Raw genomic sequence first — 25174 nt, 5'->3', positions numbered from 1 at the left:
ACCCTGGACCTTCTTGCTGTGAGGCGACAGTGTTAACCACTACACCACCTACTACTGTTAATGTGCTCAGGCATTAAAGCGTTCCATCTTGAGACGGATTTCCGTCAATTTGATTCGGAGTTCCGTCATTTGATTCGGAGTCGTGACGGATTTTAACCTGGTATAATATGATTTGTAGATGCATACAGATTGAAACTAAATTGAGCCAATCAGAGGCGTCAAATATCGTCAAATGCCACGCCAAGCATAGTCATTGGCGAGCAATCGGCAGGGCGCAGCGACTTGAGAGACCAGATTGCACTAATAGTTTGTCGTCGGAAATGTATAATAATTGCAAGATACATTCAGACAGTGTTGGATGAGATCTAACTAAATGGATGTATGGACACATTCATGCCCGGACCACAAAGCTTATTGAAGGGTTAGCGGCGGCGCGACGGCTCTACCGGTGAGTCTCAGCCTGTTGTTATGATATGAAAATGTAATTGTAGTGCTGTCAGACCCTGATACGGGTTGTCTTTTCCTTTTAGCTAATGCTATTAAGTAAAGATATACAGTGGAGGTTAAAATAAGAATGTCTTTGCCTGAAGAAGGGAAATGACTTTACCATAAATCATAGGCTGATCTACGCTACATTCTCTTTAAAGTTTAAACATATAAAATGTTACAGGACAGAGTTTTAAAATGTTATCGTTTTACTGTATTTGCCCTATACACGATACATAATTTTAACTATACATAATTTGAACTATAGACAATACATAATTTGAACTATACACAATACTGAATTTGAACTATACACAATACTGAATTTGAACTATACACAATACTGAATTTGAGCTATAGACGATACATAATTTTAACTATACACTATACTGAAAAGTTACAGTATGTAGATTTGTTTATTTGTATGACAAAGTCAGTCGACCCTTGCAATCAGTTTAATTTAATGAATTGAAAACGGCATTGATATTACGTAAAAGCAAACTGGCAATAGAAAAGATGTTCAAAATGATCTAGTTCCCTTAAAACGCTAACGCTATTAAATAAATATATATAGTGGAGGTTAAAATAAGAATATGACTTGGCCTGAAAAAAAGTTCAGTCAGGAGATTTTTGCTTTAATCCCCTGTGTGCTGCCAGAGTAGCTGCAGTTCAGACTGGATCCACCAGAGACAGTGTTCTGTTATACTAGAGCTGAGAGGCTACTGACACAACAGACACTACAGACACAGCTGGCGCTACAGACACAGCTGGCGCTACAGACGCTACTGACACTACAGACCAGGGGAGGAGTTGATATACTAGAGCTGATGACACTACTGACCAGGTAGCGTGTGATTGGTGGGCTGGTGTTAATTTCCCACCCTGTGGAATTTTGTATGTTGGGTGGAAATGCGCAGCATTCTAGTAGCATTTACATTTTTCATTTCAAACCTTTATTTAAACTCAAAAAGCAACTGAGGTTTCCCTCATTTACCATTCAGCGAAGACACAATATCAATAATATAAATAGTGAAGAGGACAGGACCTAGAATTGAACCCTGTGGCACACCTTTAGTTATTGATATAGAAATGTTGACAATGTTGTATGGAACGTGGAACGACCTTAAATGACACGCAAGTGTCATTTCATAATAGACACAGACCAGCGCGAGCAATGTCCAATGTGTCTAACATGCTTTGCATCCTTGCCATGTCCACATTAGCCGCTAAGTTAACTAGCATTAGCCGCTAACCCTGGAAACGCTCACAGCGGAGTGACTCCATGACACCAGTTCAATTAGTGAGGAAAGGGGGGGTATTATATTGACGAGGCTTGACAACAGAGGTTCAAAGATAACCACATTTATTCACATATGAGAAGCTGGGTGGTGTATTAATGACAGTATGTCACTCTGCAGGTGGAGAAGCTGGGTGGTGTATTAATGACAGTATATCACTCTGCAGGTGGAGAAGCTGGGTGGTGTATTAATGACAGTATGTCACTCTGCAGGTGCAGGGCTCTACAGTGCGACCAAATTGCTCGCATATGCCCCTAAAAATATTTGTATGCGAACCGTAAAAATCAATTACGCGCACGCTGTGCGAATACAGATTATAGCCTCTCTCGTCTTTTTTTTCCTCCTCTGCGAGATCGTTAAAAAACTACAAGTCCCACATTGCACTCAAGCCAACGGTCCAATCACAGTAGAGTGAAGTGACTGGTTTCATGGGAAATAAAGCAAATGACCAATCGGAAGCTCTCATTTAGCTTGTTTACTTCCTGAAACTCCGCGATCAGGGCTCTCGTTTTCCGAGACACCAACTTATTATAGTCTCTCTCTTACCAATAGCAATAGATTTTAGAACACCTAGATTTATCGATAGCAATAGTAATATAACGTTAATGCAACCAAACGAATGCCTTGCTTTGTTAATCATAACGTTGATGCAGTAGCGTATGTCGGTGTGTTGGCTGTAACGGACATGACAATAACATAACGTGTACACATTAAAATTGCGATAATCTATTCTAACATTTTCAAATCGATGCAGTTGAATTTCCCCCTTAGGATCGATGCATTGTTACACCCCTACACCAAAGTCACTGGCCCACTGTGTATCTGTGTGTATAATAACTTGGCTAGCGTTATCAACAGCAGAGGTGGGCAATGGGTCCAGCTGCAGCGCCGGAGTGCAAGCGATGTGATGTAATTGGCAGACTCGACTGTCAATCAATGGTCTACCTGACACGCAAACTCAAACAATGTTTCTGTACTGGAGGTGTGATTGATTGATTGATTGAAAACTTTATTAACAGATTGCAGAATGGGTACAATACAGTACAGCTCAATACACACAATTGTTAAGGGGATGCAGACCAGAGAAAGACTTTCGTCTTGTTTACATCAGGGTCCCCCATTTTCAATTAATCAGGAAAGTGTACAGTAGGAAAGTGTACAGTATTTCAATAGGCAACCCTGAAAGGATTATTTTTCTAGAAGAGCAACACAGCCAAAACATAGGCATTGTATGCATAAAAGGGGCTAAAGTTAAGTGACTGAACCTTTTGTAGCAGTAGTTTGATTTGATAGTTTATTTGATAGGGACAGCACATGTTAATGAACATCAAGTACAAAATACAAAATGTAAACATGCAGGGTTGTAGCAAGAGCTAATTTACACACATGCACGCACAGTACAAATATACATTTATTTTTGAAAAAAAAATAAACTCTGTTACTTGAAATATTTTCACTGTGCTCCTAAATATTTTTGGGTGCTCCTAAATTTCTTTGTGTGCTCCTAAATTTTTTCATTTAGGAGCACCTGTGCCCCTAGTGAAAAAGGTTAGTGTAGAGCCCTGAGGTGGAGAAGCTGGGTGGTGTATTAATGACAGTATGTCACTCTGCAGGTGGAGAAGCTGGGTGGTGTATTAATGACAGTATGTCACTCTGCAGGTGGAGAAGCTGGGTGGTGTATTAATGACAGTATGTCACTCTGCAGGTGGAGAAGCTGGGTGGTGTATTAATGACAGTATGTCACTCTGCAGGTGGAGAAGCTGGGTGGTGTATTAATGACAGTATGTCACTCTGCAGGTGGAGAAGCTGGGTGGTGTATTAACGACAGTATGTCACTCTGCAGGTGGAGAAGCTGGGTGGTGTATTAATGACAGTATGTCACTCTGCAGGTGGAGAAGCTGGGTGGTGTATTAATGACAGTATGTCACTCTGCAGGTGGAGAAGCTGGGTGGTGTATTAATGACTGTATGTCACTCTGCAGGTGGAGAAGCTGGGTGGTGTATTAATGACAGTATGTCACTCTGCAGGTGGAGAAGCTGGGTGGTGTATTAATGACAGTATGTCACTCTGCAGGTGGAGAAGCTGGGTGGTGTATTAATGACAGTATGTCACTCTGCTGGTGGAGAAGCTGGGTGGTGTATTAATGACAGTATGTCACTCTGCAGGTGGAGAAGCTGGGTGGTGTATTAATGACAGTATGTCACTCTGCAGGTGGAGAAGCTGGGTGGTGTATTAATGACAGTATGTCACTCTGCAGGTGGAGAAGCTGGGTGGTGTATTAATGACAGTATGTCACTGCAGGTGGAGAAGCTGGGTGGTGTATTAATGACAGTGTCACTCTGCAGGTGGAGAAGCTGGGTGGTGTATTAATGACAGTATGTCACTGCAGGTGGAGAAGCTGGGTGGTGTATTAATGACAGTATGTCACTCTGCTGGTGGAGAAGCTGGGTGGTGTATTAATGACAGTATGTCACTCTGCAGGTGGAGAAGCTGGGTGGTGTATTAATGACAGTATGTCACTCTGCAGGTGGAGAAGCTGGGTGGTGTATTAATGACAGTATGTCACTCTGCAGGTGGAGAAGCTGGGTGGTGTATTAATGACAGTATGTCACTCTGCAGGTGGAGAAGCTGGGTGGTGTATTAATGACAGTATGTCACTCTGCAGGTGGAGAAGCTGGGTGGTGTATTAATGACAGTATGTCACTCTGCAGGTGGAGAAGCTGGATGTACGGGGGGTGCAGCTCGCCTCCCTCTTCATGGCCGGCGTCGACACAGCACTCTTCGTCAACGACGTGTGCGGCCAGCCGTTACCGTGGGAACACTGCTGCCCCTGGGGCTTCTTCGACGGCAAGCTGTTCCAGAGCAAGCTGGCCCGGGCTGCCCGAGACAGAGGGGCGCTGCTGGACATGTGCGAGGGACAGGTGTGTAGAGACACAGACACTGCTGGACAGGTGCGAGGGACAGGTGTGTAGAGACCAGCGTTTCCGTTAGCCGGTAATTACCGGTTTTTGACCGGCAAAATCTGTTGAAGTCCGACTTATTTAATATCTCCGGTCTTAATGTCCGGTGAAAATAATTCCCTGAGTCTAAGCACAATTTGATTATTTGAATTGTATTAAAATAGGCTAAAATTAAATAGCCTATGCGATGAACGAAACGATCATTACATTTGTTTCCTCGTTGCTTCTAATAATGACAACGACGTTGTCGGCGAGAGCTTAGTGCTGGGTGTGCGAGTGCATGTGAAGCTGCAGAGCCAGAGAGGCAACGGCACAATGCAGTATTCCATCAGTACTCCAATTCGGCCATTTTCAGCCAATGTTGGGTGGGGGGCGCTGTTGTGCGGTTCCCAGAAAAGAGCCAATAACAGCTGAATCAGCTTCTCTGCAGCGCCATACTCTTTGCAAATAAGTCGTTGCGAGGTGGAGAGAGTCGTCACGCAAACCACGATAATGTTGCCGTCTCTCTGCTTTCTCAGTTCTTCGCTTGATATAATTAATACAAATGTCCAATATAACGGAATTCGTTAGCTCATAAAAATGTGATTATAACAGACTGCTGTTTAGTGTCGGACCGACTGCCCACATACGCGGTCTATTTTAGTTCAAGTCAGCAGCAGCACGGAGTATCGAGGGACTTATTTTATTTGGAATATATTAATTAATGACTGTATACGCAAAAGTAGCCTAGTTTTAAGTAATAATATTATAAATCTACATGCCTTGAGGATGACATTCTTTATTCTAAACTATGACCGGAATTAATCTCATTTGTCCGGTAGATTGAAATCTTGCAGGTCACGGAGACCGACAACAATTTTTTCTAACGGAAACCCTGGTAGAGACACTGAGACACTGCTGCACAGGTGCGAGGGACAGGTGTGTAGAGACACAGACACTGCTGGACAGGTGCGAGGGACAGGTGTGTAGAGACACTGAGACACTGCTGCACAGGTGCGAGGGACAGGTGTGTAGAGACACTGAGACACTGCTGCACAGGTGCGAGGGACAGGTGTGTAGAGACACTGAGACACTGCTGCACAGGTGCGAGGGACAGGTGTGTAGAGACACTGAGACACTGCTGCACAGGTGCGAGGGACAGGTGTGTAGAGACACTGAGACACTGCTGCACAGGTGCGAGGGACAGGTGTGTAGAGACACTGAGACACTGCTGCACAGGTGCGAGGGACAGGTGTGTAGAGACACTGAGACACTGCTGCACAGGTGCGAGGGACAGGTGTGTAGAGACACTGAGACACTGCTGCACAGGTGCGAGGGACAGGTGTGTAGAGACACTGAGACACTGCTGGACAGGTGCGAGGGACAGGTGTGTAGAGACACTGACACTGCTGGACATGTGTTAGGGTTAGAGACATGTGAGGGACAGGTGTGTAGAGACAGGTGTGTAGAGACAGGTGTGTAGAGACGGGTGTGTAGAGCCAGGTGTGTAGAGACAGGTGTGTAGAGACAGGTGTGTAGAGCCATGTGAGGGACAGGTGTGTAGATACAGGTGTGTAGAGACAGGTGTGTAGAGACAGGTGTGTAGAGACAGGTGTGTAGAGACAGGTGTGTAGAGCCATGTGAGGGACAGGTGTGTAGATACAGGTGTGTAGAGACAGGTGTGTAGAGACAGGTGTGTAGATACAGGTGTGTAGAGACAGGTGTGTAGAGCCATGTGAGGGACAGGTGTGTAGAGACAGGTGTGTAGAGCCATGTGTGTAGAGACAGGTGTGTAGAGACAGGTGTGTAGAGCCAGGTGTGTAGAGACAGGTGTGTAGAGACAGGTGTGTAGAGACAGGTGTGTAGAGACAGGTGTGTAGAGCCATGTGAGGGACAGGTGTGTAGAGACAGGTGTGTAGAGACGGGTGTGTAGAGACAGGTGTGTAGAGACAGGTGTGTAGAGACGGGTGTGTAGAGACAGGTGTGTAGAGACAGGTGTGTAGAGACAGGTGTGTAGAGACAGGTGTGTAGAGACAGGTGTGTAGAGACAGGTGTGTAGAGACAGGTGTGTAGAGACGGGTGTGTAGAGACGGGTGTGTAGAGACGGGTGTGTAGAGCCATGTGAGGGACAGGTGTGTAGAGCCATGTGTGTAGAGCCATGTGAGGGACAGGTGTGTAGAGACATGTGAGGGACAGGTGTGTAGAGACAGGTGTGTAGCGCCATGTGTGTAGAGACAGGTGTGTAGAGACATGTGAGGGACAGGTGTGTAGAGCCAGGTGTGTAGAGACATGTGAGGGACAGGTGTGTAGAGACGGGTGTGTAGAGACAGGTGTGTAGAGACAGGTGTGTAGAGACAGGTGTGTAGAGACAGGTGTGTAGAGACAGGTGTGTAGAGACAGGTGTGTAGAGACAGGTGTGTAGAGACAGGTACTCACCAAGCTCTGATAACCATCGACAACAGCACATTTGCTCCACACACATTCACCTGCAATAACTATCACTTCACCAAAGCAATAATAATTTGACTCAAACCCCAACATTGTTATAGTAACATGATGAAACATAAAGCAGGCTAGAGTCATTAATCATGTTGGAGGGATGCGTGCTGTTCTACCAAGGATCTGGTGTGGAACTGGTTTCTCCTTCAGGAGCAGCTGGAACTGGTTTCTCCTTCAGGAGCAGCTGGAACTGGTTTCTCCTTCAGGAGCCGCTGGAACTGGTTTCTCCTTCAGGAGCCGCTGGAACTGGTTTATCTTCAGAAGGATCTGGTTTCTCTAACTGGTTTCTCTCTGTCTTCAGGAGGAGCTGGTCTCTAACTGGTTTCTCTCTGTCTTCAGGAGGAGCTGGTCTCTGTAACTGGTTTCTCTCTGTCTTCAGGAGGAGCTGGTCTCTAACTGGTTTCTCTCTGTCCTCCGGAGGAGCTGGTCTCTAACTGGTTTCTCTCTGTCCTCAGGAGGAGCTGGTCTCCCGGGTGGAGAAGATGCGGCAGGCGATCCTCGAGGGCATCAACCTATCCCGGCCTCCTCCTCCTCCCCCGCCCCTCCCACCCCCCGCCTTCCTGTCCCCCTCCATGGTGCCCCCCTTCTACCCCATGCCCCCCCTATACCCCCCTCGTTCGATGGGAAACATGCCTCCTCATCATCATCACCCTCATCATCCTCACCACCTGGCCCAGCACCGACCGAGAGCCTTCCCAGGTATGTAGAGCCTTATGTAACAAGGGGACATAACGTCACGGTGACCAAATGCGTCCACATTTTTATAGGATTCTATCACATTTTCATAACAATAGCGAATATAACTTACCCTGCGCCGTTTTCATTGAGGTTTCTTACAAATTGACGATGTTTTATTTGTCCTTTATATGCGGATAACATTCAAATCTTAAATTGTACCATTATGTTCCCGTTTAGACAATAAACATAATGCTAATGATGCACTTTTGTTAAGATAATTGGGTGACCATTCTCGATCACTGTACTCGGGGTCCCATTAATAGTTTAACGCTGTTCAGATCGCGTCAAAGAATAGACCTGTGACCTGTGACCTGTGCTAAAGGTCTTGGGAATTGTATTCATTTAGTAGTTTTCACATTTTCACCTTTTAATTTTAAACCAATGCTGCCATCTACTGACAACAGAAAGTGTTGTGTAAGTTATAGTATAACGTCAACCTGAGAGGCTACCCGCACTTCCGTAAACACCGTCGCCCAAAACACATTCTAGAGATTCCCACTTTTTACGGGTACATAGGTTCATATCTAATAGTCTTTAGATGACTAAATATAGATGAATACTCATGAAATTTGATATCTATATTCTAAAATAAGTATAATTTCACTTCATCTACCTGTCGACATGAAATTCCCAAACGCTGACGGTAAAAAAAAGCCTTGATGTCGCGCAAAATGGGGCGTGACCGATTTTGGTCCCAGACAATATGAGTGATTGGTCTACGTTCCGTTATATCTTTCGTCATTAAATGATATTCGCAGAAACTATTATTATTATAATTTTTTAATCAAACCTTTTTTTATTTTCCTTTTTTCAAAACACAATACAATAATACATAAGACATCACAATGCAATACTTCAATAATATTAATTACAATAACAGAAATAATAATAAATACAGAGTAAAAATAAACACCACAAAAGACATTTCCTCCCCCACTCCCCCCACTTTGTTGTATGGATGCCGGTAGGGCTGTCTTAAATACTTCGAAGCTTCGTTCGATGGCACAAGCTTCGAACATAAAAAAAATAATCGAAGTTTAAAATTTTTTAATTAATCAGAAACGACCCCCCCCTTTTCATGCTTTCATGATGGAACATAATACCGATCATATGCATTTGAATTTTTTAGTGTAGCGTGTGTAGGGACGAAATGCTAATGGATTTAATATAATACATGTATCGGGCTATTACTAGCCTCCCAGGAATTACCCTAAACCGCTCTAAAACCATACTTATATTCACCACGGTATAAAACGGGAATGTACCGGTATGTATGTATGGAAAAATTCTTTCTTTTTCACATCTTGAATGATAGATACTCGATGCCAAATGGGCCATAGTATTGCATCCATAGCTATAATATAGAAAATATTATAACCCTGCAAAAAATGTGACCGACCCCAGTGGTTTAATGCATGGCAGCACATAGCCATATCCCATTCCCAGAGAAAGAATTAAGAGGTTAAGAGTGTATAAAAATTCGAGCCCAGCTCTCGCCGTTGCTACCGGCTTGGCTGGTCGTTCATACTAATACAATTGGCAGTATTAGGGGGTGGGAAAGCCGGTGGGTGGGGATCGGACGTTGTGGACAGCGACTCCTACAGGTCGGTTGGTGCGCCTGTACAGCAGAATCAGGAAGTATCGGGGGCAGCGTGAGCCGACCACGCGTTACTCCTCGCCACTGAGAGATCGCGCTGTGCAGGTGAAAATATGCGACGGCTGCCTCCTCGTGTACCAGAGGGGACACATGATGCAAGGCTTCGTCCACATTGCAGCCGACCAGTGGGAGGCATGGTCTAACAACGTTCGAGACAGGGGAGGGTAGAATTGGATAATACGAAATTGGGATGGGAGAAAAATAGAAAATGGGGAGAAAAAGTAGATAAGAAAAAAATAGTGTATAAAAATCTGAGACAAATACTCTTGAGGTTGTCCCTGATAAGCTTAATCAAAGCTCATCATCGATCTCTTCCTCCCTCATCATCGATCTCTTCCTCCCTCATCATCGATCTCTTCCTCCCTCATCATCGATCTCTTCCTCCCTCATCATCGATCTCTTCCTCCCTCATCATCAATCTCTTCCTCTTCCTCCCTCATCAATCTCTTCCTCCTTCATCGATCTCTTCCTCCCTCATCATCAATCTCTTCCTCTTCTTCCCTCATCATCAATCTCTTCCTCTTCTTCCCTCATCATCAATCTCTTCCTCCTTCATCGATCTCTTCCTCCCTCATCATCAATCTCCTCCTTCCTCATCATCGATCTCTTCCTCCCTCATCATCAACCCTCTCTTCTTCTCTCCCCATCAGGTATTCAGTCCATCCCCCCCCAGGGGGGGAAGTTGGAGATAGCCGGCATGGTGGTCGGACAGTGGGCTGGGAACAAACCAATCCGTGGGAGAGGGGGGTTCAACATGCAGGTGGTGTCCGTGGGAGCAGGGAAAGGGTAAGACCACCCCCAAGTCTTTTCAATACTCCTAACTAACGAGATTAATGCAAGCAAAATCATGTGATTAACACATTAAAGAAAATCTATTGATTGACTAAGGGTGCTTTCTCACTAGGCATCCGGGGCCGAGTCCGAGCACGATTGCCCCAAAAGTAGTGTAATGAGAACACTACGTTCCGTCCCCGGGGGCGGATAATCGGGACCACTTGAAAAGATGGTTTGGGGAGCGAATCAGCATCCCCCCGGCGACGGAACGATTGCAAATGTGAAAACAACTGTACCAAAACACGGAAGAGGCTTGCTGTAACAAGTGCTTCTGCCCAGAATAGAGTTGTATTCATACTTCAATTTAAAAATATTATTTAGGTCCGTTTGGGATTGTGAGAGTCTGTAAAACCTGCTCCAACAAGGGAAGCTGTGTTTCAATTCAGCCGAGCGCTTAACGTCTCTCTCTACTACTTGGCAATATTTCGCCATCACCGCAAATCCGCCCCTCAATTAATTTCATCGCGGGGCGCATAATCCCACGGGACAATGCATTGGGAACTTGTTTCGCATGACGAGACATATCCCTGTGAATATTATTGCGCGGATTGGAATACGGGCGCGAGTGTGGGAGCCTTGCGCAAAATCACCCATATGTTTCCGCACCGCAAATCCGCCACCCAATTTATTTCGCCACGGGACAAGAGGCGCAAAAAGCAAAGAGACAGCATATAAGAGAGCTTGCGCAAAATCACACCAGATTACAATACACTGGTGAACAGTAGTGGTGGGAATCACCAGTTTCATCACAATACGATACAATATTTGCCGATATCACAAAGTCTAGTTTCAAGTTTCAAGTTTCTTTAATAGTTGTCATACAGAAGTACAGAATACTTTCATACAAAATGCTTCTTACTGTTACGCTCCAGAGACTGTGCTAGACAAGATAGTATCAAATAACATAGTATAGCATGTAGTTTAGAAGAAGAGAATGAGTCTATATATGCTAGCCCTGTTATCCAGTCGGGATTGGAGAGGTGGGCAGCGAGCTGGGACGCATTCTCCGTCAGAAACAAGCGCGCCTCATATCGCTCTCGGGACGGAACGGAGCAATTGTTCCTAATGAGAAAACGCCCTAATTAATAATTAATATTACTAGAAAAGATAAATCTTCGGATTTTAAGAATCGATTTGATTCAAATGGAACTATTCAATATTTATTTTCACTGCCCTACTAGTTGAACCGCGTCCTCCAAACCCCGCCCAGTAGCGTGGCGTATTGCCTGATGTCGTGCTGTGATTGGCTGAGACACTCCACTGGTTGCCACGCCTTTCTACTGTTCGTCAGTGTCGAGAAGAAGCTAACGTAGTGAAGCTAGAAGCTAACGTAGTGAAGCTAGAAGCTAACGTAGTGAAGCTAGAAGCTAACGTTATGCCTAGCCAGCCTTATTGTTGCTAGTCTTCTACGGTTGGAAATCAGTCTGTAATAATTAGACAGAATGTTACTTAATGATGTAGTCACTGCTGTATTCTCTTGTTACTTAACGATGTAGTTTGGTTACTCTTCCCTCTCTGACCTCACAGAAGGGGAAAGGAGATTCCAGTGAAAGGAAGGGGAGGGAAGAAGCTGCCTGCCAGCAGAACACAGGTGAGTGGAACGAGCTGCTACCAGTTAGGACCAGTTAGGACCAGTTAGGCTACAGAGCTGCTACCTGCTGGGACCAGTTAGGCTACAGACTACTACCTGCTGGGACCAGTTAGGACCAGTTAGGCTACAGAGCTGCTACCTGCTGGGACCAGTTAGGCTACAGACTACTACCTGCTGGGACCAGTTAGGACCAGTTAGGCTACAGAGCTGCTACCTGCTGGGACCAGTTAGGACCAGTTAGGCTACAGAGCTGCTACCTGCTGGGACCAGTTAGGACCAGTTAAGCTACAGACTACTACCTGCTGGGACCAGTTAGGACCAGTTAGGCTACAGAGCTGCTACCTGCTGGGACCAGTTAGGACCAGTTAGGCTACAGAGCTGCTACCTGCTGGGACCAGTTAGGACCAGTTAGGCTACAGAGCTGCTACCTGCTGGGACCTGTTAGGACCAGTTAGGCTACAGAGCTGCTACCTGCTGGGACCAGTTAGGACCAGTTAGGCTACAGAGCTGCTACCTGCTGGGACCAGTTAGGCTACAGACTACTTCGGTTTACAGCGTATGGCGTATATCAGGCCAGTTAGACCCTCACCTGCACATACTCTTTATTTTTTTATTATATACTCTTTATATTCAGATATAATTGTATTGCCTATATGTATAAGGATATCTGTGAGGTATTACAAAGTATTAAAAAGCATTCAAATCAAGTATTGAACTCAATGTAAGGCTTTGATTTTACTTGAAACCTGCAGAAGATACCTGTAACATTTCTCTTCTTTCCACATTACTTTTATGTTGATCTCACAATCACTCTGCCCTCTTCTCCTCTCTCCTCTGCCCTCCTCTACCCTCCCCTCTCCCTCCTCTCCCCCCTCCCATCTCCTCTCCTCTGCCCTCCTCTCCTCTCTGCCCTCCTCTCCTCGGCCCTCTCCTCTACCCTCCTCTCCTCTGCCATGCTCTCCTCCCTTCCTCTCCTGCTCTCCTCTCCTCCCTTCATATCCTCCCTTCCTCCTCCTCCCTCCTCTCCTCCCTTCCTCTCCTCTCCTCTGCCCTCCTCTCTTCTCCTCTCCTCTGCCCTCTTCTCCTCTGCTCTCCTCCCTTCCTCTCCTCTCCTCTGCCCTCCTCTCTTCTCCTCTCCTCTCCTCTGCCCTCTTCTCCTCTCCTCCTCTGCTCTCCTCCCTTCCTCTGCTCTCTTCCTCTCCTCTCCTTCTCTCTTACCCCGCCCCCCTCTGTGATTGTCCCTGCTTGTCTTCCCGTCTCCCCTGTCCCTCTCCAGACGTCGTCGTCTCCCTCCAGCAGCCCCCCCAAACCCTCGGAGGAGGAGGCGGGCTCCGCCACAGAGGTCGCGACCCCGCAGCTGAACGGCAGCTCAGCGTCGTCTGCCCTCGACCTGGCCCCCCTGGCCCAGCCAATCCCGTGTGCCTTAGCCAGCAGAGGCAACCAATCAGAGGGGGTAGCGGTGGAGGCCCCCTGTTGCCTTGACGACTGCCCATCAGACGGAGCGCTACAGAAGGAGGAGTAACGCGTCCTCCCAGGATGCACTGCTCTAGAGAGAGTGATCTGTGTTCCACTGCCTTTCCCTATTTTTGTAGCCGCCCTGCTAGCTGCCTGCCTGTCACACGGAGGGTCTGTGTCGCCATAGAAACGTTAAGAAGCGGATGGGTCTGTGTCGTCATAGAAACGTTAAGAAGCGGATGGGTCTGTGTCGTCATAGAAACGTTCGAAAATGGTTTCCCCCGTTACCTGGGAGACCAGACACGTCTCCCTGCGTGGAAACATCTTCCGCGACAGCGTGTGAGGACGCGTGACCCGTCCTCCTCTTAGGATTCTAGACACGGACCAGGAAGTGAAAGAGGGAGGGTTCCACTTTTAAGCCCCTCCCTCCTCCGCTGCTGCTCTGTGTGATTGGCCGGATGCAGTTAGTTGTAAACTCCTTTTTTAGTTTCTCATGTGGTTTTACATTCTTTTACGATGAGAGGTTTTCTCCGCGAGTTTGTAAGCCCCACCCTCCAGAAGAAACCCCCTCGTTCAGATTAAAATGAGCTTGAAGCCCCCCCCCCCCCCCCCCCCCACTAACCTCCTCCTTACTGGGGATGTGCACAGTTTGAATTTATATTTTCTGTATTTTCTTTTTGTAGTTTAACCCTTTGCACACGCAGACGTTCTAAACTCACGGTTTCGGAGTGGATGTTGTTTCCATGGTTACATGGTAGATTATGTGGTGTGTTGCCATAGTGATGGAGGGAGTGCCTTGCATGGGCTCTCAGAGGGTTCTTCAGAGTTGAACTCGTGTTGACGGTGGAAGTACAGTTGGAACTGCTGGGAAAAGGTGTCACTTGTGAACGAATGTGCTGTTTTTAATTTCTGTGCAAAATTTTCCCATGTCCACCCCCCCCCCCTTACCCTGCAGGATACCATTAGTGTTAGCCACAGTGATAAAGGATACCATTAGTGTTAGTCACAGTGATACAGGACACCATTAGCCACTTTGCTAAAACACCCAGAGAACTAGCGTGATCGCTAGCAACAAACCCCTATATAGATTGATTGACTATCACTGGAGCACTAATGCACCACCATGATTAGCTTGATGTACGTAGCGTAGCCTAGTGCTCTGCTAAGAGGCCCCTTGAATTTATGCACCTTAAGCCCCAAAGTATGCAAGGTCTTACCCCCCCCCCCCTTCAAAAGTGCATTATTAATTATTATATCTTCCCACCCCCTTGCCCATTTACCCCCCATAAGCTTTGATTGTATATCCCAACAGAGAGCACTTATTGTTGTATTTCAGGATGAATTAGAACAAGCCCCTCTATTACGGGCGGATTTGACCGTCCGCCCCCCCCCACCCCCTTTGCGCCTGAGTTATAATCATTCTGAATTATAGAAATTACGTTTTTAGATATAGATCTATTGGAGAGACGTCAGAATGTGAACAGTGGTTTTGGACGAAGGAGCACTTTGTTTTAAAAACGTAAAGCCACACTGGACCGGCTAGCGCCAGGTTAAACGGAAAGAGAACGAGATGAAATGAAACTTTTAAGAAAACTCTGAGGCACCTTGTGGAGTTAAAGGCCAAAAAGAAAGAATAATGCTGCCCAGTCGAGAGAGAGGACGCGGTCGTTCCCCTTTTAGATTGGGCTCATGCGTTCACACGGTAAAGACTTGAATCTCAAACGACTCCCTGCTCTCTGTGTGAAAGACACAGGTCGGGGGACCGTTGGCAGATCTTGGATGTAGTGATTCCCAAAGCATCGTTCGGATAATATGGAGGATGTAGTGATTCCCAAAGCATCGTTCAGATAATATGGAGGATATAGACGATGAGACCAGCCGGCGAGCTGGCGATGGCGACGCGAGGGGTAGGTCCCAGCGTCGCACCGCGCCCTGCGCGACAGATCTCCAGCGCGTCACTTTAGACCAACAGGAAGCACTTACCCCTAAGCCCCCCCCCCCCCCTCCCCCGAAACGACTCGGCCAATCAGGCGGAGGGTTTCCGGGGCTGGGAGAGGACAGCCGAGAGAGAGAGAGATCTGTCACAATCTGAGACTCAAAGATTCTCACTGAAGATGTTTTATTAGATTCTGTTTGTTGTCAAAGTAGATGATGAGACGTTTCCCTCAAAGTAGACTTCATCTGGCAAACGCAAGTATTTACTTATTATCAATTGTTTGTAGCACAATTGCAAACGTTAGTGCAGTAGACGGTACTGCCTGGGCGACAGGAACCATATCAAGACAGAGATGAACTGGTGATGTTTTAAAAAGAGAAAGGCAAGTCAACAAGCACCTTATTTTCTTAATATGTTGATGACTTATGATTATATATCTATATATATATCTATGTTGATGACTTATGATTATATATCTATATATATCTATGTTGATGACTTATGATTATATATCTATATATATCATGTGCCACAAAATCAACATGGAAATAATAAAGAGAAAAAAAGAAAAAAAAAGTTCTTATGAAATGACGTTTTGAAGGAAGAAAAACATTAAAAAACATGGAGTATGTGTTGATGTCTGGTCAGACGTCCCGCCCCTTACGAGACTCCAGAAGCGTTAGCAGTGATTGACGCGTCCATCGCGACCGGAGGCTCCTCCCCCACTGTCGATACCAAACCAAATCAAAAGGTCTGGAATCTTTATAATTTTTTTTTATTTGAGCTGTTATCGATAGGAATTAAGCGTACGATAAGAGTGCTGTAGGTTTAGTTTGAAGACTCCGCAGGACTCAAGACACCGACACTAGAGACTAGAGCACCACTGACCCAACGTCTAGAATTACTAGGAGTCATATTTAAACTTAAACTGCTTTCAACAACTAGAGACATTAGTACAAGTCTGTGTATCAACAGTACTGTTAGATAACTATACTGCTTCAGAGGAGCCGGGGCTGATGCCCTCTCGCCAGATAACAGGACTCTACACACACGCACACGCACACACACACACACACATATCCATAGACACACACACATCCATACAGACACACACACACATCCATACACGCACACATACATACACACATGCATCCATCCATACACACACATCCATACATACACACATACATCCATACATATATCCATACACACACGCATACATCCATACAAATGGACACAGGCGGACGTGAGCTCAGTTGCATTTGTTACCAGCAGCGATCTCTCTGCTTTTGCGCTGAAGTGATGTGGTGCAGTTTCAGTTCCCAGTGGAGTTGGTTGTCGGTTTCTCGGAGATCGTCTTGGTAACACATTCTACTGACTCGTTAAAAAAAAAAGCCCCACGTCCGTTTTAAGTAACGGTTTGCATATAATGAACGGATTTCCGGAACACATTTTCAGCGGCGACAGATGCGCAAAACAAATCGCAAAGGAAACTCAAGACATTGCAAATCCACTCTAGCCAACACAGACATAACTCCTCACGGTCGTATAGACACGCACGCACGCACACACGACATGTAGAGGTTATACCCTGAGCTACACACTAGCTAGTATGGAGAAAAACAAAAAAACAAAAAAAGTCACAATACATGATGTAGTTTCCCTCTTCTGTCCTCTGTCTGTTTTGGTTATTTTAGGTAATAATTATGATCAGTGATTTTATGCTTGTTATCCTAACCTTCCCTTTTATGCCACAGTTTCTCCCCCACCTCTTTCGACTCCTTTCCTCTTTCCTCTCTCGACTCCTTTCCTCTCTCGACTCCTTTCTTCTTTCGACTCCTTTCCTCTCTCGACTCCTTTCCTCTCTACCCCCCTGTTCTTTCATCTCTTTCTCTGCCCTCCTTGGTCTCTCCCTCATAGAGAACACACACTCACTCATAGTGAACACACACATTCAGATACACACATAGTGAACACACACTCATAGTGAACACACACATTCAGATACACACAGTGAACACACACATTCAGATACTCACATAGAGAACACACACTCAGATACACACACATAGAGAACACACACATAGTGAACACACATTCAGATACACACATGGAGAACACACATTCCGATACACACACAGTGAACACGCATACAGACACACTCACTCATAGAGAACACACTCACATAGTGAACACACATTCAGATACAAAAAAAAAGATTTCCCCCCCCCCGCAATACTCAGCGTATCGCGATATATTCAGTATCGCGATACTATCGTATCGTGACGCAAGTATCGCGATAGTATTGTATCGTGAGGTCTCTGGTGATTCCCACCCCTAGAACACACACTCAGAGACACACTCACTCAGTGAACACACACTTACTCAGTGAACACACACATTCAGACACACACTCAGATTCATGCTCACTGACTCAGCCTCATCAGTTCATTCACACTCAGAAATACTCATCAGACAGATGCACAGCAACCCCCTCTGTTTCAATTCTGTTTCATTCTTATCTTATCCCCCTCTTTGCCAGCCCCTAGGACCATTTCTATTGGCCGTTTTCTCTCTCTCTCTCTCTCTCTCTCTGGGCTGCCCCGCCCCTTAATCAACCCAACTAACAGTAAAGGATATATTAACGTTGATCATCAGGTTCTGTATGTATCTAGCCAGAGTCTGGAGGAAAAAAGTGGAAAAAAATCAAACCTGTTTTATTAAATTGTGCAAAATTGTGTTTGTTACTATTTTAATGTTATCTTTAATCTAATCCTTCTACCATCGCTTCAGTTAGTACTGAATACGCTTAGCCAACCTAGAGATTTGAACTGTAATGATTGCGATTTTCCTTACCTGTATTTTATATGGCATCTTTAGACCACTTCACCATTATTATTATTACTATTATTATTATGTACGTAAGTAAGTATTGCCCGTTTTAAATCTGAATGGTTGTCTGCACTCTGTTTGATTCTCATGTTATCCTCGGCTCCAGCGCAGAGCGTCTCATCTGAACACCTGAGAACCAAAGTACACATAGATCCCCCCTATCGCCCCTGAACCCCCCCACACCGATGGTTTGCCCCAAGTAACCAGTTTTTCTGACGAGTATGAATATATATATATTATGACGTTACAGCACGCGTGAGTTATCTGACGAGTATGTGTGGTTACAGTACATGTTTATTTACACTGCTGTTGTCGTGGAGACGCCGATGACAGGCGGGGTGTAGGAGGAGGTGTGTCTGGACGGAGAGAGCGAGCGATGTGATTGGCCAGGTTAGGAGGCGTGGTTTAATGAAGTGCGTGGTGGCTTGTGTTGTAGCCATTCCCCTCTGCTTCGCTCGCGCCGTCTGTGTACCGGTTGGTTCTCACCTGAAGCAGCTCAGTCTAGCAGCTCAGTCTAGCGGCTCAGTCTAACAGCAGCTCAGTCTAACAGCTCAGTCTAACAGCTCAGTCTAGCAGCTCAGTCTAACAGTCTAGCAGCGCAGTCTAACAGCAGCTCAGTCTAACAGCAGCTCAGTCTAACAGCAGCTCAGTCTAACAGCTCAGTCTAACAGCTCAGTCTAGCAGCTCAGTCTAACAGCAGCTCAGTCTAACAGCAGCTCAGTCTAACAGCTCAGTCTAACAGCAGCTCAGTCTAACAGCAGCTCAGTCTAGCAGCTCAGTCTAGCAGCTCAGTCTAGCAGCTCAGTCTAACAGCTCAGTCTAACAGCAGCTCAGTCTAACAGCAGCTCAGTCTAACAGCAGCTCAGTCTAACAGCAGCTCAGTCTAACAGCAGCTCAGTCTAACAGCTCAGTCTAGCAGCTCAGTCTAACAGCTCAGTCTAACAGCAGCTCAGTCTAACAGCTCAGTCTAACTGCTCAGTCTAGCAGCTCAGTCTAACTGCTCAGTGAGGACAGAGATAGTGAGGACAGAGACAGTGAGGACAGAGAGAACAGAGACGGTGAGAACAGACAGAGGACAGGGACAATGAGGACAGACGGTGAGGACAGAACAGACGGTGAGAACAGAGACAGTGAGGACAGAGACAGTGAGGACAGAGAGAGTGAGGACAGTGAGACAGAGACAGTGAGGACAGCGTGGGCTGAATTTGCCCTAAAACACAGATTTTGAGATTGGCTTTTTAGCAAGAATGTAATGACACTTTAGGCCGTTTTGTTGAAAACACCAGTTGAAATTAAGGGAACAATCAACCTCTGGTTTTTAATCCATTACTTCTGTTAGTTAGTTAGTTTGTTTGTTGTCTTGCTTTGAGCTCTCTGATGTCCTGTTTCCCCCGAGACCTCTTTAAGAGGAGGGTGTGATGCGGTGCAGATGGAGCTCAGTGTGTTCAGCCAGGACACTCCTCAGGCCGGACGAGGCTTGATAAAGCAGACGGAAGTGTCTCTGGGGCAAATGCAACCCACTGATCACCATGACGTCACAAGTGTCCACTGGTCACCATGATGTCACAAGCGTCCAGTGGTCACCATGACGTCACAAGCGATGCGTTCAGTGGTTAAGAGAGAAAGGAAAAAAACGCATTGCCTCCCTGTTTTAATGAAAAAATGGGGGAGCTTTTTTTTTCTTCTATAGCTCATAGCAACAACAACGTTACACAGAACCTAAATGCACCAGAAGAGTAAATGTATTGTGTGAAAAAATTAATTGTCATACAGAAGAATATTAAATGGAGTTGCCAGATCTGTGTTAACCGTTCTGTTATATCGAGAGAAACCTTCAAAACGTTGTCACGCTTGAATAAAAGCCTCCCTGATAAGTCTGTCTCTACACTGCCAGCCCCCCCCCCCCCCCCCCCCTCGACATCCCCCCCCCCCCCCCCGCCTGGCTGTTCCATCATCTGTCCCCTCATGCCGTCACAACGTGTGCATGTTCTGTTAGACAGGACCACCCAAACTATCTGTGCAGCGTAAACAATTTTTTTTAAATAATAATTATCCATATTACTATATAATTATCAACATTATTGCTGTTATGATTATGGTTGGTTTAATTTGTCATCATTGTTAGCATAATGGAAGCACCTAACTTTGTGGAAAGACGAGGGGGAAAATGCGTTTTTTTTTTCAGTTTTTTCTTTTTTGTCTGGCTGTTGGTGGTCTGATCTAACAGGAAGCGACGGTCTGAAAGAGACGGCAGTCATGTTTGTACCGGTTGGGAAATGACTTACAGTGCTGAAATAAAATTTATTCTTTTAGTAAAAAAAGGATTTCTTTCTGTGTCTCTGGTCATTATTTCTCGATTATTGGTCTGGTTTTGAGTGAGATGAGTGATGGATTCGGGAGTGAGAATGATGAATGAATCACTGATTAGGTTAGATTCAAATGTATTATCATCATACCACAAGTACAGTACAACAAAAATAAGTTTAGTATCCAACCAGAGTGCAAATGTAACAGTAAAGTGCAACAGTAATATACAATGTACAGGTGGTTAAACTGGGTATATGCCGAGAAACCATACTCTTGCAAATAAACTACAAACTAAAATATATATTCCATCGCATTACATCTGTTTACGAGAATGGAATCCCTCTTCATCTATCATGAAGCTTGTGGACTATACTATTCTCATGGACTATCCTGTGTCACCAGTAATGAAGTATACTGTACAATGTGTTTACACTATTTATTGTTCTCATATTTCTATATTCAGATCAAATTGTATTATCTATATTTATATCTTTCTACTATTACCCTGCCCATACCTGTACCTCCCCTCCACCATGCTGCTATGACGCACGGATTTCACCAAGGGATCAATAAAGGAATATATCTGAACCTGAACTCTCGCGCGAGTAGGGGGTATCTGCAGAGCCGCAGAGCCAGGCTGGACGGGTTGGAGCCGGAGGCGGTCTGGACAAGTATTAGTGGTCTGGACAAGTTTTTGCACTACTGCGCACCATTTTCAACTTCACTTTCGTCTCGTTTACATAGGTACATAGACAGTAATGTTACATCTAGACATTTATGACATGTAATAATAGAGTAAACTTGTAAATAGACAGTAATGTTACATCTAGACATACCAGATCTAGTAATAATAATAGTCCCTCAAACTGCAGGACATGTAAACAGTCAAGTTGCAGAACAACTGTTTGCACAAATGAGAAAGAACAATTACTTTTTAACGCAGCAACTACCATCGACCCATCTGTTCCTGATGAGAAACATCCTAGAACACTTCAACAAAAACAAGAAGCGAATGGACAACATCAAAAAGTTATTTGGGACGACAGCGGTGGCAATAAACAGCTACCACCAGGCTGTATTGGGTACATTTTCTACTTGCACTTGCATTAAAGATATTTAATGCATTAATCCTGTTTTTAATTGATCTAGGAAATAATGTATAAATGTCTTCATTCATCAAGTTCACTGTTCCTTACTAAGCTGTGTTTGTCATCTGCTTACAGTGTCACTGGAAGCAGCTCAAGGTGTGCTCCCTGAAGCGGGTTCAGGTCTGCCCCCAGCAATGACAAGTAAGTGGAATTGCATGCATGGGTCCTTAGAAAGTCTTAAAATGTCTTAAATTCAAGTTTAGCCGCCTTGACTGAAACCATGCATGATTTGTCCAATAATCATATTAAACTGCCACCCACCACCTTAAATAGTGAACTCTTAATTGCTCCAAGTCAAGAGTGCTAACTATTACACCATAGAACCTGGCTTCTGCAGCAGAAGCAGGCCTATAAAAACCTATGCCTACCTACAGTAATTCTTACCTCTACACTATTAGTTTTATTAAACATTGTTACTATTTCTCTTATATTTTTGTGTATGTCCATCCCTGTAGAACTTGAGATTCCAGTGGACAATGACTACTCACCAGACCAACCCTGGGCGAAGTCCCGAAACCCTATCCAACAACAACTGGTAGGCAAATTTCTACAAATAATTACTTTCTATGTACTCATCTGTATCACAACAATGGTTATTATCTTCAGCTCAGTTATGTCCTGGACCAAAAGAGGCCTTCGGAAGAAATAATTGTGAAGGAAGGACAAACTTGTTTGACACGGGATGAGTTTTGGAGCCTTGGGTTGAACAGCTATATGGATTCAACTGTGAGTAGTCACATGGTCTAACAGATTAACATTTATTACCGAAGGGAGAGTTTCAGTCATGTTCACTATAATGTCTTAATTGTGATTTCTTGCAGATTGGAAATGCATGCCTGAAGCTCATTGGTGAACTGGCTCTGAAACGTGTATGACCTCTTTTTTAATTACACATTTAAAAGTAACTTTTGGTACTGAAGGCAGACTATTAATAATCATGTTTGTTTTTTCCTCATCAGGACATGGACATTTATATAGAAGACATGTATGTTGTTCCTACCTGGAAGTACCGAAGTATCAACCCGTTAGCTTCATTTCCGGTAAGTGTAATTAATTGATGAAATAAATATAATTATTCAGTTAGTAAATTGAATAAGCATAATGGCACATCCCTACTCTAATGGTAAACTCATGTTTCATAAATATTAGGCTGACATGAAGATGAAACATGCAATAGTCTTTCCAGCCTGGACCGAAAACCATTTTGTGCTATGTGTAAGTGAAATTAGTAATGCGTGTCTTATAAACTTAATCATGTCTGCCGTTCTGGGAGAATAGCAGAATCCACATTCCCACAGAAACCTGACTGACATGCTGTGCTTATTTTTACATACCCATTATAGGTCTTGAAGCCACGCATACAGGAGATTCTATTATTGGACTCGAAATACATAGAGTGTTGTGAAGGGCCAGATTAAACCGAATATATATATTTATTTATATATATATATTTAATTGTATTTGTATATTCTCTAATATTCCCTGATATCCCTTGTATATTCCTTGTACAATATGCATTGAATATCCATTCTAGCCTACTGAACATCCCATAATAGTCTCCATTCTACTATTGGTCGAGACCTTGGTGCCAGGCTGCCATACCCCTCAGACCCAGTTCAAACGTACCGCTCGACATGTACGAACAAGTCCTAGTTCCGCGTAGGAATCTGGCTACCGCACCACTAATGGGACTATTTGTTCATAGTGCGTATATATACTGCGCTACTAAAGTAGGACTTTCTTTTCAGTCCAGTTTCTTACCCTCCAATAGAGTCACAGACGTAAAGCCTCCCCGCGACGCCACGTGTGGGAGTAAGGCCAAGTTCGCCTACCATCGGTATTGAGACATCGTGTATATTAATATTTGAATAGTCATATTTGGCACTATATCGTCGAGTTGGACGTAGTCTATTAAGCTAATAATAGTCTGTTAATATATAGTGCTTCGTGCGGTGAGAATACTACCGTAGTCAGTACCCCATCGTTTCGGGCAGAGAACTGGCTGCTTACCCAGGGTGGTTGACCCTATGTGAAGCTGCACCCGAGGAGCCCCAGAGCCGACGAGCGAGTGGACCTGTATACCGGATTATTCTACCGACGACAGCCCGCCTTCCCAGGCACGGATTATGCTTTGGATACTTTGATTATTCCATGGATAAAGACCCCCGACACTGCCGTGTGTTGGAACCCCCCCCCCTGGAGAGGACGCAAGGTGAGGAGACGCTCTGCAAGATGAGGTCGCTTCACGTCTCTCCCCCGTGGACCGGAGAGAGCCGGCCCACAAAGAGTCCACCTGCTTTCATCTGTGGTCCAAGGATCGCCGGCGCATTGAACGGCACTACAGTGGGTTCACCTGGGATACCCTTGGCCGGACGAGGCAGCCGGATTCTACCCTCCCCCCCCTCCTACTCCTGTCGGCTTACAAGCGACCGGATTAACCCCCTCTAGTGTATCTAGTATAATCATTAAAGTATCATTGCTGTTATTCCTTAACTATTCCAGGTCGTATATTTACCACCTGCGCCTTCAGAGATTGGACATTCTCTATTGATATACCGACGAATACTCCTTGCCATAAAAGTGCATACTATTTCAATTCATAAATGTAATTAAGTGATTAAGTGCTTATTCTACACACCATCGCTGTGTAGAAATAAAGACCTGTTTCTAATTCGTACATTTGTGTTGGATCCGTTTCATCTACGTGAGAGTGTTCATGATAATATATTTATGCCGTGTACTGGGTGGCCGAATATTAAGTACAAAGGTAGTGGTAGTAAGTATCATATCTAGTAATACAGTCAGGGAATTGTACCCCTCAGTTACAATTGGTCCTTCGAGCCGGAGGGTAATTAGTGTAATATTAATATAGTGTTATTAATATTGAAATGGCCTATGATGAACACTCCACGAAACGATCCTCCTAACCAACGCCCGCAGCGCGAACGACGGCTCCCTCAGTACTTAGAGGCTTACGCTGTCAGTCAACAACCTAGTCTTCTACTAACAGTAAACGCGGTAAAACTAGAAAGTAAAAGTATGTCTAACCCCAACGCCCAGACTACCCCGACCATAGAGGCCCCTACGGGCTCTAATGTAACTGACCAAGTTCACGGTGGGGACCAGTGGGAACCAGACATGACTTCACACCCCGCCAGTACTGAAGAAGTAGTCCCCGATGAGTCCCGGGAGGAATACAACGCTACCGAGAGAGAACTCGGCACGGAAGAAGACGGGGAGAGCACCGTGGAGATAGAGCTCCAAGGCTCCGCAAGGAGTACCCCGAGGGAAGGCTCCCCTATACAACCGCCTTCTCCAGAGGCAGAGAGGACCCTACAGCAGGCCTTCCTCATCAGCCTGAACGCCGCTGCTGAACGCGACCGACTGCAGATCC

General features: G+C 45.1%; 1 protein-coding gene across 1 annotated transcript in view; it reads left to right on the top strand.

Moving 5' to 3' along the window:
* The window catches only part of fam120c (family with sequence similarity 120 member C), a 98921-nt gene extending 78272 nt beyond the window's left edge, over positions 1-20649 (top strand). The window contains exons 13-17 of the mRNA XM_084332569.1: positions 4496-4705; positions 7678-7921; positions 10268-10403; positions 11979-12042; positions 13319-20649. Of these exons, the coding sequence (XP_084188695.1) occupies positions 4496-4705; positions 7678-7921; positions 10268-10403; positions 11979-12042; positions 13319-13564 (900 nt within the window). The 3' untranslated portion in view covers positions 13565-20649. The remainder of the gene's footprint in view (positions 1-4495; positions 4706-7677; positions 7922-10267; positions 10404-11978; positions 12043-13318) is intronic.
* Positions 20650-25174: the final 4525 nt, after the last annotated feature.

Source organism: Notolepis coatsorum, assembly GCF_963971535.1.
Source record: "Notolepis coatsorum genome assembly, chromosome: 17".
Lineage (NCBI taxonomy): Eukaryota > Metazoa > Chordata > Actinopteri > Aulopiformes > Paralepididae > Notolepis > Notolepis coatsorum.
This window is presented reverse-complemented; position numbering and strand designations above follow the sequence as displayed.